General features: G+C 39.3%; 1 protein-coding gene across 4 annotated transcripts in view; it reads left to right on the top strand.

Annotated features, from left to right (window-relative positions):
- Positions 1-17,079, top strand: part of dgkb (diacylglycerol kinase, beta) — an 801,318-nt gene that overhangs the window by 644,682 nt on the left and 139,557 nt on the right. For all 4 annotated transcript variants that reach the window (XM_072575379.1, XM_072575382.1, XM_072575380.1 and 1 more), the window contains one exon: positions 11,181-11,271. In XM_072575379.1, the coding sequence (XP_072431480.1) occupies positions 11,181-11,271 (91 nt within the window). The remainder of the gene's footprint in view (positions 1-11,180; positions 11,272-17,079) is intronic.

Consider the following 17,079-nt stretch of genomic DNA (forward strand, 5'->3'; position numbering starts at 1 on the left):
GGATCAAGGTCATATGACCAACCCGTGCTCCTATTTCTTACATCCTCAGATTATTACTAGAATTACTTGACTCTTGATGTTTGCATGCTGGTGAAATTTATTGGCATTCTAAGTTCAATTATGACTATTTAAATGCCTTCTAAATTATTGAGAAACTGATAGAAAGATACAAAATCATAATTTTATTCACCTTTTCTCAGTGGTTCTGCACAGAACTGCCAAAAAAAAGTAAGTCTTTTGCATTTATAAGGCTGCTAGTCACATATATATTTCTTTGCCCAGATCTAATTGGAAAACAAATAATTCCTGTACTTCAGAGGTTAAGCTGTGAGGAGAGATTGCACAAATTCAGCCTGTTTTCTTCAGAATTTAGACTATAAGTCTGAAGGATATAGAATTAGGTCAATCAGCCCAAGAAGTCTGCTCTACTATTTGATCATGGCTGATATGTTTCTCAACACCATTCTCCTGTCATCTCCATGTAACTATTCATCCCCTACACCTTCTGTAGCAATATGTCCCACAGATTAACCACCCTCTGGCTGAACGAATATCTCCTCATTTCAGTACTAAAGGGTTCACACAGTGGCTGTGTCCTCAGGTCCTAGTCTTATCTACCAGTGGTAAAATCATCTTCTCCATCCAGGTGTCTCAGCATTCTATAACTTTCAATGTGATCCCCACCTCCATCCTTCTAAGCTACATCGAGTAGAGACCCAGAGTCTTCAACTGCTCCTTATATGACAAACCTTTCATCCTGGAATCATTCTTATAAATCTTGTCTAGGGCCCCTCCAATGCCAGCACATTCTTCCTAGATACAGGTCCCAAAACTGTTCACCATATACCAAATACAGTCTGCTGAGAACTTTATACAACCTCAGTGGTATAAGAATTTGAATGTTTAGGGGGATCTGATTGAGATTTTTGTATTAACAGGAAAAGACAGGGTAGATAAACATAAATTGTTTTCACTGGTCGGGGATTCTAAAACTAGGCGGCATAGTCTAAGAATTAAGGCCAGATTGTTCTGGAGCGATGTTAGGAAGCAAAGTGTGGTAGATGTTTGGAAGTCTCTTATACAAACAGCAGTGGATGCTGTAGCAGATGTTAAGTTTAAATCTGAGATAGATAAATTTGTGTTTAATAATAGTTTCAAGGCCTTTTGTACAGGCTGTTCAAAGGATTCCCTCACATGGACAATGATTCTTAATACTGATAATGGTGCTGTCAACCACAAGTGATTGAAAAGCTGGCTGGTCTCCATCAAAATGATGGAGGATTTGAAATATCTATCCTTGCAATGGACCCAGCCAGGTTGGGAGTGCAGGGTGAAACTCATGACCCAAAGCAACCCACACCCTTAAAATGCATTGTTGAAAATTGGAATTCCTGGGAATGGTCGTGGAAATCCAGGAAATAGGTCCTGGACACTTTTCACCATCCACAGAGCCTCCTTGACTCCACAAAACCCCAGGCCATGATGCATGAATATGTTTTGGCCATGCCGTACGAGAAGGGAATTTTGACCAAGACACTAGGAGGACTTCTGAAAATGTCCTGAAATAAAACAAAGAACTGCAGATGCTTGAAATCTGAAAAAGTGTCATCTGTGTTTTTGTGTTCAACTGCGATATTGATGCTTAAACTCTCGATATTCTGATGCTGACATTGCTGACAGTCAGACAATACCAAAGTGGGAGTACTTGTGACTTTTGGTAGTATTTTGATCTCTCCTATTGCAATTACAGCTGCATTTATGAAAATGACTTTCATTGATTTAACATTTTCTCTACTGTTTAGAACTGTCAGCCTAGATTGTGCATTTCAGTGTCTGTCCAGTCTTCCCTAGGTTTTGCCCCTAAGGCATGTTAGCTTTTTTAAAAAAATCTCTCAATTGAAGCTTCAACATCCTTTCACAGACTTTACCTTTTTGAGTACTGAAATATTTTTATTGAGTTTCAGGGCAGTAAGTACATTCCCCAAATATATTTTCTGCATAGCAAAATTAAAATGATGAGGAAATCCCCAAGTTTCCATATCTGATCCAGCTCTGATCCATTTTTGTGGGTTGCAACTGGCGACTTATATATGCTGAGCTTCTGCAATGATTCCCACCACAAGCAAAGTTGTCCCAGTGTAAAGGCAGAAGATCTTCATTGTTTTGCGGTTGCAACACAGAACAAGAGATGATGAGGAAATTTTAAGGAGGCAAAAGTGCTCAAAGATCATAAGAAAGGCTCCCAATGAAGGCGTAGGATTAGATCAAAAATATAATTTGTCAAGCCTGTGGAGGTGCTTGGAAGAAGAATGTGTCACTCCATAGCCCATCCCTGTGCCTTTTGAAATTGTGGAATAAAGGGGTTTCTTGCTGCCTTTCTTATTTATGATGGTCCTAGGAAGTGGTAGAACGCAGAGTAGGAAAAAGTAAAACCCACTGGGAACAAAAGACTTCCATATTGCTATTTGTGTGCCATGTTCAGGAAAGAGATAGCACTTCTGTAAGACGCCTTCAACAGCACCTTGCAAACTTGTGCTCTCTAATAATGAAAAGAAGTGAAGCAGCAGATGCATTAGTGTCTGCACGTTCCTTTCCAAACCGTTCACCATCTTTAGTTGAAACTATATTACTATTCCTTCACTTTTGCTGGATTGAAATTGTGAACTCCCTTCCTAAAAGCAATGTGGCTGTACCTACACCTCGTGGACTCGTGGTTCAGGAAAGTGGCTCACAACCACGGTTAAAAGGCTAAGTAGGGATGGGTTAGGATTAGGGTCCTTTGAATCTGAATGTAAAAAAAAAACTGAATTGGCAAAGAATGGATTATAAAACCTTACTAAAGATTGGATGGTGCATGGGCAATGGTTCATATTTGGAGTATGGCGCATGAAATATATCTACCAATTATTCCTGCCTGATGCAAAAATTATCATCTATGACAGAATTTAGGGGCGCTATTAAATCCAAGGAGTAAACATAAAATTGCTAAAAATGCAGCAAGCCTGAGGATTAGGAGCATTTAGAATACAACAAAAAAGTTTGGTCAGGAGGGCAACATAGACTATGGGAGTAAATTTGCAGGTAACATTGAAAGTAACAAGAAAGATTTTGATAAGACCATAAGATCATAAAAGGGGAAGCTAGAGAAGTGATTGCTGGCCCCCTTGCCGAGATATTTGTATCAACGATAGTCACAGGTGAGGTGAGAGAAGACTGGAGGTTGGCTAACGTTGTTCCATTATTTAAGAAAGGTGGAAAGGACAAGCCAGGGAACTATAGTCCGGTGAGCCTGACTTCGGTGCTGGGCATGTTGTTGGAGGGAATACAGAGGGACAGGATTTACATGTTTTTGGAAAGGCAAGGACTGATTAGGGATAGTCAACATGGTTTTGTGCATGGGAAATCGTATCTCACAAACATGATTGAGTGTTTTGAAAAAGTAACAAAGAGGATTGATGAGGACAGAGTAGTGGACATGATCTATATAGACTTTAGTAATGCATTCGACAAGATTCCCCATGGGAGACATGTTAGCAAGGTTAGATCTCATGGAATACAGGAAAAACTCGCCATTTGGATATAGAACTGGCTCAAAAGTAGAAGACAGAAGGTGGTAGTAGTGGAGGGATTTTTTCAAACTGGAGGCCTGTGACCAGTGGAGTGCCACAAGGATCGGTGCTGGAACCACTACTTTCCATCATTTATATAAATTATTTGGATATGAACGTAGGAGATATAGTTAGTAAGTTTGCAGATGACATCAAAATTGGAGGTGTAGTGGACAGCGAAGAAGGTCACAACAGATTATAGCAAGATCTTGATCTTGTTGAAAAGTGATAGATGGAGTTTAATTTAGATAAATGCAACGTGCAACATTTGGGGAAAGCAAATCTTAGCAAGATTTAAACACTTAATGGTAAGGTCCTAGGGAGTGTTGCTGAACAAAGAGACCTTGGAGTGCAGGTGCATCGCTGCTTGAAAGTGGAGTTGCAGGTAGATAGGATAGTGAAGAAGGCGTTTGGTATGCTTTCCTTTATTGGTCAGAGCATTGAGTATAATTTTGGGAGGGCTTGTAGCGGCTGTACAGGACATTGGTTAGGCCACTGTTGGAATATTGCATGCAATTCTGGTCTCCTTCCTATCGGAAGAATGTTGTTAAACTTTAAATGGGTCAGAGAAGATTTACAAGGATGTTGCCAGGATTGGAGTATTTGATCTATAGGGAGAGGCTGAATAGGCTGGGGCTGTTTTCCCTGGAGCATTGAAGGCTGAAGGGTGACCTCATAGAGGTTCATAAAATCATGAAGGTAAGAGGGGAAAGAGACAGAAGAGATCTAAGAGGCAACTTTTTCAAGCAGAGGATGGTACGTGTATGGAATGAGCTGCCAGAGGAAGTGGTGGCGGCTGGTACAACTGCAACATTTAAAAGGCATCTGGATGGTTATATGAATAGGGAGGGTTTAGAGGGATATAGGCCAAGTCTGGCAAATGGGACGAGATTAGATTGTGATATCTGGTCGGCATGGACTAGTTGCACTGAAGAGTCTGTTTCCATGCTGTGTATTTCTGTGACTCTAAGTCAGCTGTTCAACCCCTCAAGCCTGTTCCTACAATTTGATATGATCATGGCTGATCCCATGTTCCTGCACATCCATTTTCCTGCCTTGATTCTCTGACTAATCAAGAATCAATCTATCACAGCCTTAAGTATACTCAAGGACTCTGTCCCCACTGCTGTCTGTGGTAAGGAATTCCAAAGACTCCCAACCCTCAGAGAAGAAATCCTCCTTATCTCAGCCTTAAATTGGTGCATCTTTTATTCTGAGACTATGCCCCCTGCCCTGTAATTTCCCAAGAGGGGAAACATCCTTATGGTATGGTGAGAAAAGTTAGTAGGGACAAATGCAGCTCCATTACAGTCAGAAGCTGGGGAAATTGTAATGAGGAACATAAAGGCAGAAAATTTGAATACATACTTTAGTTCTGTCTTCACAAAAGAGGGCAGAAATCACTTCCCAAAATGCTTGGGAACCAAGGGACAAGTGAGATGATGAGATTGAAGGAAATCAGTTTTGATAATAAACTGGCACTAGGAAAATTATTGGGGTTTAGGGCTGACAAATCTGTAAACCCTGATAATCCATACCCAGAGTCCGAGAGGAAGCAGCGCTGGAAATATACATTGCATTAATGGTCATATTCCAAACTTGTATAGATTCTGGAGAGTGGCAAATGTAACCCCATACTTAAAAAGAGAGGGAGAGTGAAAATAAAACAGATATTTTAAAATCAGTTGCCCTAACACCAGTCATGTCCAAATGCAAGAGTCTATTATAAACCGCATGATGACAGAACATTGGGAAAGCATGAAAGTAAAACAGAACTCTGGATGCTAGAATTCTGAAACAAAAACGGAAGTTGATACAAAAATTCAGCAGATCTGGCAACTATTCACTCTGCTTTCTCTCCACAGATGAGACTTTTTGAGTTTCTCTAGCAATTCCAGTTTTTGATTTGGAAAGCTTTACCAGGATTGGACAACTCTTGCATGAGTTTACAAAAGGCAAATCATGCTTCACAAAATTATGGGAGTCTTTTTTAATGTAAGCCATAGAGTAGATAATGGAGAACCAGTGAATATGATATATATGGATCACCAGAAGGCTGTTGACAAGATCCTTCTTAAGATGTTAGTGGGAAAATTTAAAGCATGTGTGTGAGAGGTAATATATTGGCTTAAATTGAGAATTGGTGACAGGCAGGAAACAGAGTATTGGAATAAGTGGGTATTTTTGCAAATGGCTGGGAGTGACTTGAGGCATAACACAACGATCAATGCTTAGCCCGAGTTATTCATAATATATATATAAATGACCTGGATGCAGGTACCAAATGCAACCTTTCTAAGTTTACTGACAACATAAAGCTGGAGGGACTAGGAGTTGTGAGGAGAATGCAAAGACATGTCAAAGTGATTAGTCAAATTCAGTGAGTGGGCAAACACTTGGCAGATGAAGTTCAACTTGGCCAAATATGTAGTTATTTTTGGAAAATGCTCAAGGGAAGAATATTATTTACCTGGTGATATACTGAGAATTCTGGATATACAAAGGGATCAATGAAAGTAGACAGGCAGGTGCAGAAAGCAGTTGGGAACACAAATGCCATATGGATGTCATTGCAAACAAACTTGGTTAAGAAGTAGTTATGTCTTTTTGCAGTGAAACAGGACTTTGGTGAGAACACCAAGGAAGGGGTATACATGTGACAGAGGGAATACAGTCCTGGCTGTTACCAGGGATGGCAGTGATATCCTATGAGAAGACCATAGTTTCACTATATTCACTAGAGTTGAGAAGAATGGGAGGCGATCTGATTGAACGATATAAAATCCCAACAGGCCTGGGCAGGCCATCTGTAGGGAAGATGTTTTCCCTGGGGTTGGGAAGTCTAGAACCAGGGAACACAGTGACAGGATATTTGGCCATTTACGACTGAAATGAGAAAAAATGTCTTCACTCGAAAGGTGTGAACTTATGGAATTCTCTACCACAGAAAATTGTGGAGGCCAAGTTGATTGAATATATTTAAGTAGGAGATAGGCACATTTTTAGATTTTAAAGGCACCAATGGATGTAGGGAGAAAGCGGGAGTCTGACAGTGATATAGAGAATCAGGCATGATCATGTTGTATAACAGAACAAACTTCAAGGGCCAAGTGGCCCACTCCTGCTCCTAGTTTCTATGTTTCTAGGTCTACATTGGCAATACCTGCTAGTTCAACCAGCAAGACCCTCATCCTATCAATGAATAACATCAATATAAAATCCTGGTCATAGCAGTGAAGTGAAACCAGGTCTCGCTCTTGAATTTTGTAACATTCTCCACCACAATCTCACCTGATCTCAGGAAGGAAGCAAAAGATATTTTCCCTTTATTTGTGCAAACAACACCAAAGCACAGAAAGAAAACAAAATATTGAATATAAGAAATGCTTGCAGTAGGACTTAAGATAAACTCTAATATCTAAATAGACACATTTTTGTTGTCATCTTTTTGGACATCTAATTTGCACTGATGAATAACAGGACTCCTTCCATTCTCTAATATGTGAAGGTTTAGGGGCAAGTCATTCTAACTGAGGCTTGGACAAATAATCCAGAGGTTTTATTAAAACAAATCAAATCCCACTGGGATTTTAATATTTGAATTCACTTTCAAAATCTTGCATCAGAAATAAATTGCCAGGTTTTTGCAAGAACAAGAAAGCACCTCGCTGGTCAATTAATTAACCTGCTTGCTATATATGTGACTCCAATCCTACTTCTAGTGGTTGACTTTTGATGGCCTAATAAACTATTCAGTTAGACCAAACTGCTACAAGGTGAAGGCCTACCTATTTTCAGGGCAACTAGACAGTGAATATCAGTCTTGTTAGCATAAATTATTTAAAATGTGATTTGAATGAATGGATTTTGCTTCAAGCAAAAATAGCACAGACTTTTTTTTAGCAAAAGTCACAATGCATGATGGTTTCAAAGGAACCTTTGCCTTTCCTCTGAAACAGTATTGAACTTGACATTTCTGAACAAATTTGCATTTGTGGGTGCAGCAATGATTTTCTCTGTGTCTTTTGTACAAAATTGAATGTGCAAATAAAAAGGATACGATTTCCCCTCACTGAACAGAGGAATTCTTCCTCTTATGTCTTCAAATGATCATAATGGCATATCACTATTGTCAAGATGCTCAGACTGTTATGTGCCTAAACTGTACAGAGGAATTCTGAAGGTCACACCTCTTCAGATCCTGACTAAATAAGGCTGGACTGGCTGCAGAAAGATGAGAAGGGATGATTTATGGGATTTGTGATTTTGTAAACCAATAGGCCTAGAAATTGGTAATGTACTCACTTTTGAATGATTCTGATGTTTTAGAATATCTGGGCTGAAATTTCAAAGTGTGAATCGAGTGTTCTGCATAAAACAATTAGGTTTATTTCAATCGGCAGCACAGATGAAGTCCTTTTGCATTTTTAAAATATTAGCAAGAAATTCAGTGAAGGTCACTTAGGAACAATTATTTTAACTGTTCAGTTGCTGAACGATTTTGCGACTTGAAAGCGTTCTTTTGCAGTCTCGCATGTAAGTATTTTCAAATTGTCAACTCAGGGAGGCTGTGACTTGAGGGAACAACAATGCCAAAAATCCCATATGTTGCGTGGCTCAGTTTTATATTTTCTGTCATGATAAATTCATTGCTGTGCACTCATCAAATATGCAGTCAGGTGAGAAAGTTTATGTGGTGTGATGATCATGGTCAAGGACCCAGTCAGTGGAGAAGGAATGTATACAGTGCCCAGTTCATTGTTCAGGTCCCTTGGAACAAGCTACTCATATAAACCCTTATTAATTCATTATTGTAGCCAGTGTGATTTGATATGGTTTATATAAAGTTTGATCACATTATTCTGACCCCAGAAGAACAGCAGACGCCAATCTGGAATTAGCATGTGAAAGAGAGGTCTTTGACACTATACTAGACAGTTGTGTTTGAGAGCTGAAAATGTACAATTATAAACCAAGGAGTATTAACAGCACATGAGTTGAAAAGTCTTGTTTTGATTTACGGAGCAAGCAGCCTCAGAGGCAGTGCATGTGCAGACAGGTACAGCCTGAGATACACCACACTGCTAATTCAATGTGCAGGTTGCAGTATTAGCTTTGACTACAAGATAAAGCATGGTAGCAGCTAGAGGAACAAAAACAAAATTGAGGATCTAAAGTTTAAAGAGAGTCTCAGAAACATAATTCAAAAGGGAAGACTCTGAAGGCAGGAAGATTCTGAAGGCAGGTCAACACCTCAGAAGACTTTGGGATTAAAAAATGCTGGAGAAAATCAGAGAAAACTCCAAAGACTGAGAAAAGAAAACATTCACCCAGGTTAGGAATGATAGTCCATAAGCTTCAATTTGGAAGGGAAGAAGTATTTCATTCTCGTTAACTCTTGTTCAAGATGGATGGAATTTGCAAGACCTCATTCCACAGTAGCAGATTCGGTGATTAGAGCATTGGAAATTTCCTTTGTGATACTCAACTTCTGAGTTCCTGATATAACTTCATCAGTGAGTCTTTTGAGAGTGGGATGGAGAAGAAATTTTTGATTCGATAAAAATGAAGACACGAAACTGCATATCCCATCTGTTAGACACCTTTTTCACAATGCTAAGTTGGATCAAGCTCAGGTCTAGTTGCACAAGTTACAATTGTGTGCTACCCATTGACTCTAGTCAAGAGATCTGATTCACTGCTGTCCCTAAAGTAACCATTGGCTGCTTTAGTATCCAGCTGTTGTTACTCCAGCAGCATTATCCTTCCTTTTAATGAGTCCTAAATGTTTTTTCCTGAAGCCTAGGTTTAGTGAAAGCAATAACTTTATTCACCCTTTGGTGTTATTGTAACCACACTCATCAATTAAGCTACTACTGATTGACAAAGCAGACAAATGCAAAATCACAAATTCTGTTCAGACTTTATTTTTGAACTGCAACCTCAATTCACTCAAATCTATAAGATATCAATATTATGGTATTGACTTCCAGCTGAACTATTTTAATTTGCATGAATCTTCCCTTAGTAAGATATGTGTCTCAGCCTCTTGTGTAGTATACAAATGTTCAGTAGAATGTTGCCACCCTATAACTGTAGACCAATGACAAGTCTAATCTGTAATAAAAAGTGCTGACACAATAAAATAAAAACCAATGAGATGTTCAGCTCTGAGCTGAACTAGGTTGCAAACTCATTATTATTCCCCTATGATTACATTACTCCCAGAGGAACTAAGAAAGCCAAAGGAAATCCATACCTACTGGCTAAACAGCAGCCAGAAAGCTGACTACTAGTATTGACTTTCTTTCTTTGCCATTTAGATTTTAATGGTGGAAAATACTGAATTGCTGTGTATTTTGCAGTCGAATTGATTAAATGTGTAACCCACTTCTTTTACAGGCTTTGGACAGCTTAGGGCAAAAAGCACCATAATTTATTTCCTTATCTGTACATTCTACCTGTATGTGGGACCATGTGAATACTTTGGCAGAATCTTTGGAATGGAAACTCTGAAGCACTGTTAGCTTAGTAGAAAAATCAGTATGATAAAAAAAAGAAGCAATTTATGTTAAAATATCAGTTTAGGAATAGGATATGCAAAGAAAGAATATAGTTAGTGAACTGAAGCATTCAACTTGAGGTCAGGCAATTCGTAAGAGTCTAAGATCTAGTTCTACAAACAAACACTTCAGTTCAGCAGAAAGTCTGCTTCAAGTCCAGTTGTTCATACATTAGATACTAGCACACTGTCCCACTGTCACTGTTGTTAAGATCTTCGGGAAGCTGTATGAATGTTGTATGCAGATTCTGAAGCAGAGTTTTGGAATTCAGTATTCATTTCTGATGTTAAGTTTTGAAAATTGTATTTTTTTTTGTCTCCATCTTCCTGAGAGATCTTATTGGAGCTAGATTTCAGCATGGTACAGAAAGAGGGATGTAATAGTATTTATTTTGGAAATCCTCTGAAAGTGACTATAAAATAAAATGTACATCTACATATAGGACACATATTATATATCTGACCATGTTACAGACATAAATCTCTCCGATGTGATTTGTATACTGTTGGCTTATACAGTTGTACATGTTATGAGTGCACTATGACATAGCCTTCTAGTTTACTGATAATGCTAACTGTAGAGTTCTGCAACACTGTGGTGTCTTTTTTCTATATGAGCTTATTTTGCTGATCTTGAATTTGAAGCTTCAGTTTCAGGAGGTTAGACAAGCCTTTTGATAATACTGTCCATTTTTACATACCCATAACTGACCCAGTTTTCATAACATTCCAAACAGTAGAATTAGCAAAGCAGTTAATAAAACTCATTAGGTCCAAAGGGCTTGCCACTATTGGTGGAACCAGGTCAGTTGCTGCTGTTGTATCTCTTGGTACAATAGATGCCAGGATAATAGAGTGTGTGCTGACAGTTACATTTCAATCAGCGAAGTATTAAATGCTGGATTCTCCAGACTGATTTTTGGTCAACTCTTTCTGATCTGTGTTTACTCATGGTACTTCTTCCTAAGAGCTAGTTGTATGAAGTAATTTGCTGTGTTCATTCATTTCAGGATGAAGAACAAATTCTGGTATTTTGAATTTGGGACATCTGAAACATTCTCTGCCACTTGTAAAAGACTTCACGAATATGTAGAGATAGAGGTAAGGTGAATGGATAACTCGATAAAGTGGTTCAAGTTTAATTGTTCCTTAGCTTTTTCTATTTTTCATGTAGTAGGTAGAAATAGGCATTGTGTAATACCTAACTAATTAGCACATTTTAATGGGACCTTTTAATTCGAAATCTTGGAGCATGGCATTGTACTTGATGGTGTCCCTTTTTGGGTGCTGTTGATGTTTTGCAAAGTTTAATGCAGGATTGTTTCTGGCACACAATTCTGCTATCTCTCATGCAAGAGTTAATTTTGGTTGAGGGAGTGGTACAGATGCAGAATTACATGTACAGGCTAGACCATGATAGCAAACAGTATGCAACACTGATTCAAACATTGATGCTGTTTTGGATTTCACAGTTCACTATCACTTAATTTTGCATGGCTCAGCATGCTTCAGCCGTAGGACAGAGTCCTACCAGTATTACTTAAAAGGTTCAACAATTACTTTTGGCTTTGGTGCTGGCTGTTGGTAAAACTCCAACAGAATTTGATGCTTCCCATTAATCCTCAAGTTGCAGAACTCTGTAGGGAATATTGTGGCAGGCGCTGAAGGAGTTTTCATGGCAAAAAAATACACTTGGCTAGATCAATCAATCTTTCCAATGGAATAGAGCAAGACTTGGAGGATGAGCAGAGCCATCCAGAGCAGGACAAGATGCTAGAAAAGGGAGGAGAAAGAAGCTGAAGGGGGTTTGGAAACAGACAGCTTACTTTTGTCCGGGCTGCACTTGAAGACAACATCTAATATTAATCAATGCAACCCCAGATCCTCGTACAATAACACTGCGACATTTATTTGCTTCCTACAGTTACTGACCATAACATTGTTGTATTGACCACACTGCAAATATAAATACTACCAGAAAATAAACTTACCAAATCATGCTGTATTGTGCACTGACATCAACGAATCTCTGTTGTATATTGCCTTCGTGCCAGCTTCTGTGTACCTTTCTGTGTGACCCCTGGTGCTGTGTCAGCTAATTCACAACACATTGCTGGTTGCAAACAACCATTCTTCAAATAAACAGGCAGAATAATATTGGCATGCTGCTTGCACCTCAACCTATGAGTGTGAGTTAAAAGCATTACAAACTGTATGTACAGTGGTTTTCAGGAATCCAACTTCCAGCAGCCAGCTTCTGGTGGTCATACATATGAGTCAGTTTTCCATAGTGTTATGAAGTTCATGGTATACACTATACCTTTAAGACAGAGTAAATGCTGTTTCACACTGTGAGCTTACAAGCACCTCTTATATGACTAGCTAGCAGTCTCAGAGGGTACTGGAAAAGTGAAAATATGTCACATTTGGCTGTGAAATGGATATCTGAGTTGGTTGCTGTTTTGACAATGATTTGAATTTAACCAATCAGTTTAAATTAAACCTAATCAAGTTTGAATTTATTGTTTTGCCAACATCAAACCAATGAGATGATCTGATGTTGTGAGTATAAAAAAAGCAGGTATTTTGAAAATCAGACAGAGTAGCTGCCATCGAGAGAGTAACTGCCATCAAGAAAGACTGCCATTCAAAAACACTTTCTATCAAAGGTATTTTTTCAAATGGAAAAATATTCGCAGTAAAAAGAAAGAAGATGACCCAGAGAGATCTTCAGCTGAAAGACGACAGGCACCAACAATGAGTGCTGCTGTATGGTTTTGATATTAAGTTGATGTAATTTTGATACGTGTTGTTTTATTCGAACAGTATATTGTTATAGAGTTGAAGGCGGATAACAAACAGTTAAAAGAAAGGGGGCTTAGAGTTATGAATAGTTGATGTTTAATGTTCACTTTTAGAGTTAAAGAATAAATTGATTTTTTTCTTTAAATTGTGGAATTTGGGAGGTCTCTGTCACTCATATTTTAATAGATTATGAGGCGACGTGAGATTTTCTGGGTGTTTGGTTTAATTAACAGAAGGGTTCACCGCTTGTTCCCAGGTAAACAAATTGGACCTATCACTTAATTCTTTTTTACAGCAAGTGAATTAACAGTAGTAGAGGTTTTTTTCAGTAGAGCTGAACACTGAGAAATTTACCACCAGTAAGAGATGTAATCCTACCACAACCTCAGGCATACTGACTTACCCTGAAACCTAAAGATTCTGGTGTGCCTCAATTCAAGAATTACGCCTATTGCCCACAATTCTACGTCATTGTTTAGGTGCGAAAACTTAGCCCTCGTATTCACAGGCATAAGTCACCAAGGTGACTAAAAACTTAGTGAAAATAAATCTATCATACAGGATAAATGAAAATAACAGCAATAAAAATGATGGTCCTGATTTCTCTGGATTCGCTTTCCCTGCACCCGGGGTTTCCACAACTCCCCTTCCTGACCAGTACCCACTCTCGCTGGATTGCCCAGCAGATCATTCTACTGCTCCCTCCACCACACTCCCCCCTCCTCCTCAAAGCCAACCCCTCTGTTTCCCCTACTCTGCAGCTCCTGAGTCCCTGGGATATCAGAAACAATGTTCAGTCTGAAGAGGAAAAACAGACCAAAGCTACCTGAGGTTTTCCCTCTCTTCATTTGATGTTTGTGACATTGGTAGAACACAGGAACCAGAGAACAGGAGCAGCTAAGAGCAGAGTGAATATCTGACAGCAGCACAGTGGCTCAATGGTTAGCAGTGCTGCTTCTCAGCACTAGAGACCTAGGTTCAATTCCAGCCTCAGACGATTGTCTTTGTGGCATTTGCACACTCTCTGCATCAGTGTGGGTTTGTTCCAGTTTCCTCCCACAGATGTGCCAGTTTGGTGAACTAGCCACGCTAAAATTGCCCATGGTATCTCGGGATGTGTAAATAGGCCGAATTAGCCATGGGAATTGAAGGGTTATAGGGATAACGTAGGAGGATGGGTCTGGGTGGGATGCTCTTTAGAAGGTTGGTATGGGCTGAATGGCCTGCTTCCACACTGTAGGGTTCTATGTGTGAGAGGAGTAACAGAAACTGGGGATGCAGGAAGGTGATACACAAAGAAACAGAGCCCCCTCAAAGTTTTAAAAGATTGTAATGGCTTACGAAGTCCTATAGGTTTAAAAATATTTAAAATCACAATCCTCATCTTGCAGTGAGCTGAAGACTGAGCTTAATGAGCATGCCTTTAGTTTGTGTTATCTAATGGGGTATGGAGTTTGCTGGCAGAATGCCTTGCTGGAAAGATCGCTGTTTATCTTGACACTCGGACCTGGTGAAACAGGGATAAAGGTTCCCTATGCAGCCTGCAAACTAGCTCAGAACAGATTGTTTATGCAGTCAACAGCTGATGTCATCACTATGCCACTAACAGGAATGTCCAGGCTGTTAAAGTAAATGCTAAAAATGGACTTCAAGACTATAACTGATGAAAGCCATTGTTAATGTAGTTAAGAAGGTTTAGAATAATTTAGCAATTTTACCGATGTTAATGTTATTGATTTCCAAATAGCTTGGTTGAGGTGACAAAATTATTCTTCCTATCAAGGCTTTGAGGAGTATGATTACTTTTTGTTCTACCTTCTTCCCAAATATTTTCAGAAATTGGTTGGAAAGCTGTAACTTCAAAAGAAACTGTGTTCCATGTGTCCTTTCTGTTGCTCTATTTGAATTAATTTACAGGGGAACAGATCATTATGATGAATCTGTAGAACCCCCACAGCATGGTAACAGACCGTTCAGCTGAGTGGGTCCACACCAATCCTCCGAAGAGCATCCCACACAGACCCTCCTCCTACCCTGTGTTTCCCGTAGCTAATGCACCCAAACTACGTGGGTAATTTATAATGGCTAATCCACCTAACTTGCACATCTTTGGACAGTGTGAAGAAACCAGACCACCTGATGGTAACCCATGCTGACACAAGGAGAATGCGCAAACTCCACACAGACAATCGGCTGAAGCTGGAATCGAACCTGGGGTCCCTGGCACTGTTAGGCATCAGTGCTAAACACTAAGCCACTGTGCTGCTACGTTGCATGAAAAGACATTGCCATCACAATGCAGCATTTAATGTTCATATTTGATGATCTGATAACATTTTGCATTTATCTTTCAGTGTATTCCCAACTCCACCCAATGAAATATTGCATGGGAGCAAATCAGTTTTTGTTCTGCATTTAAAATGAGGATCCCCACAAAAGGGAAAAGTGGTACTCAATGAGAATTGTACAGGAAAGTTGAATTTCTTCTTAACAAAAATCAGAGCATGTCTATTTGCACGTTAAAACGTGCCCCTGTACCCAGAGGTGAATTTAGCCCAAGATATTCAGGAAAGAAAGGATAAGGGAAGAATAATATTACAGTGTTTGAGAGAGAGAGAGAATGTATTCTAAAATTCACCACCTCAGACTTAGTGGAGTAAAGAATGGAGCTGGGCAGTGTAAATAAGCAGAAACTAGAAATCACAAATCTACGGGAATTGGGTCATGAGCCATAGTCAATTTGGAGAACATGTTTATTGTGCAGTAAAAGATTATGATCCAGAATACACTGAAAGTGTGGTGTTGGAGACAGATTCAATTGTGACACTTGAGGAAAATGCTTCAGCAACAGAGGTGAAAACAATTTGTTGGTTACAGGGAAAGAGAATGGGAATGGGCCTTGTTGCATTATTCATTAAGGGATTGATAGATCAAATGGCTTCCTTCTGTGCTGAAGCATTAATGTTGTGGTCATCAAGTTTTTTCAAACTCTGCACAGGAATCAGGAGACTTCATAAGATGTTGTTACATCAAATCTCTGTCTTTCCATCCAGCTGTTAACTGGCATTCATTATACCACTTCTCTTACTCATTCTTCAATTCTTGTTTTAGAGGCAATGTGGGCTTTTAAAAACTGTCTGCACTTGCTTTGAGTATTCAAAGTAGCTGATTCTGGAAATTATGATTCTTCAAGTCATAGGACTCTACAGCACAGAAATCTTTGACCATTGCATTTGCTCTGGTCAAAAACAACCACTATTCAAATTCACAAACTCCTGAAACAATTTCATGAGGGTGTCAATGGGATTGGGTATAAGTTTGGGCTCTCCAGCCAATTTGCAGTTAAAATGTTCTGTTTTTTAACACTAAGAATCATCAATGCCAAGTGTTTGCACAAGTCACCAGACATTGATTGAATTTTACCAAAAAAAAGTAACTATGTGTAGTTTTAGAGGGTTAAGAGGCATGGTTCAATGAGGTACTCTTTATGAATACCAGCAAAATATCTCACTCAGTTCTCTACTGCTGACCTCATAATGTATGCTGCAGAACTACTCTGCACTGCTGTGTCACTAGTGGGTAAGTTGTTGGAAGGGATTCTGAGGGACAAGATTTGCACACATTTGGAAAGGCAAGGACTGATTAGAGAGAATCAACATGGCTTTGTGTATGGGAAATCATGTCTCACTAATTTGATTGAGTTTTGTGAAGAGGTAACAAGAAGATTGATGAAGGCAGAGCGATAGATATCTGTATGGACAAGGCGTTCAACAAGCTTCCGCATGGGAGACGGTTAGCAAGATAAGATCATATGGATTCCAGAGGGAGCTAGCCAATTAGGTATAAAATTGGCTGAAAGGTAGGAGACAGAGAGTTGTGGTAGAGAATTGTTCTTCAGACTGGAGACTTGTGATCAGCGGTGTGCCGCAAGCATCAGTGCTTGGTCCACTGCTTTTTGTCATTTATATAAAGAATTTGGATGTGAATATAAGAGGTATGGTTGGTACCTTCGCAGATGACACCAAAATTGGCAGTGAAGAAGATTATTTCAAAGTATAACGAAACTTAGATCAGATAGGCCAATGGTCTGAGGAGTGGCAGATA

The sequence above is a fragment of the Chiloscyllium punctatum genome, chromosome 8 (genome assembly GCF_047496795.1).
Source record: "Chiloscyllium punctatum isolate Juve2018m chromosome 8, sChiPun1.3, whole genome shotgun sequence".
Classification (NCBI taxonomy): domain Eukaryota; kingdom Metazoa; phylum Chordata; class Chondrichthyes; order Orectolobiformes; family Hemiscylliidae; genus Chiloscyllium; species Chiloscyllium punctatum.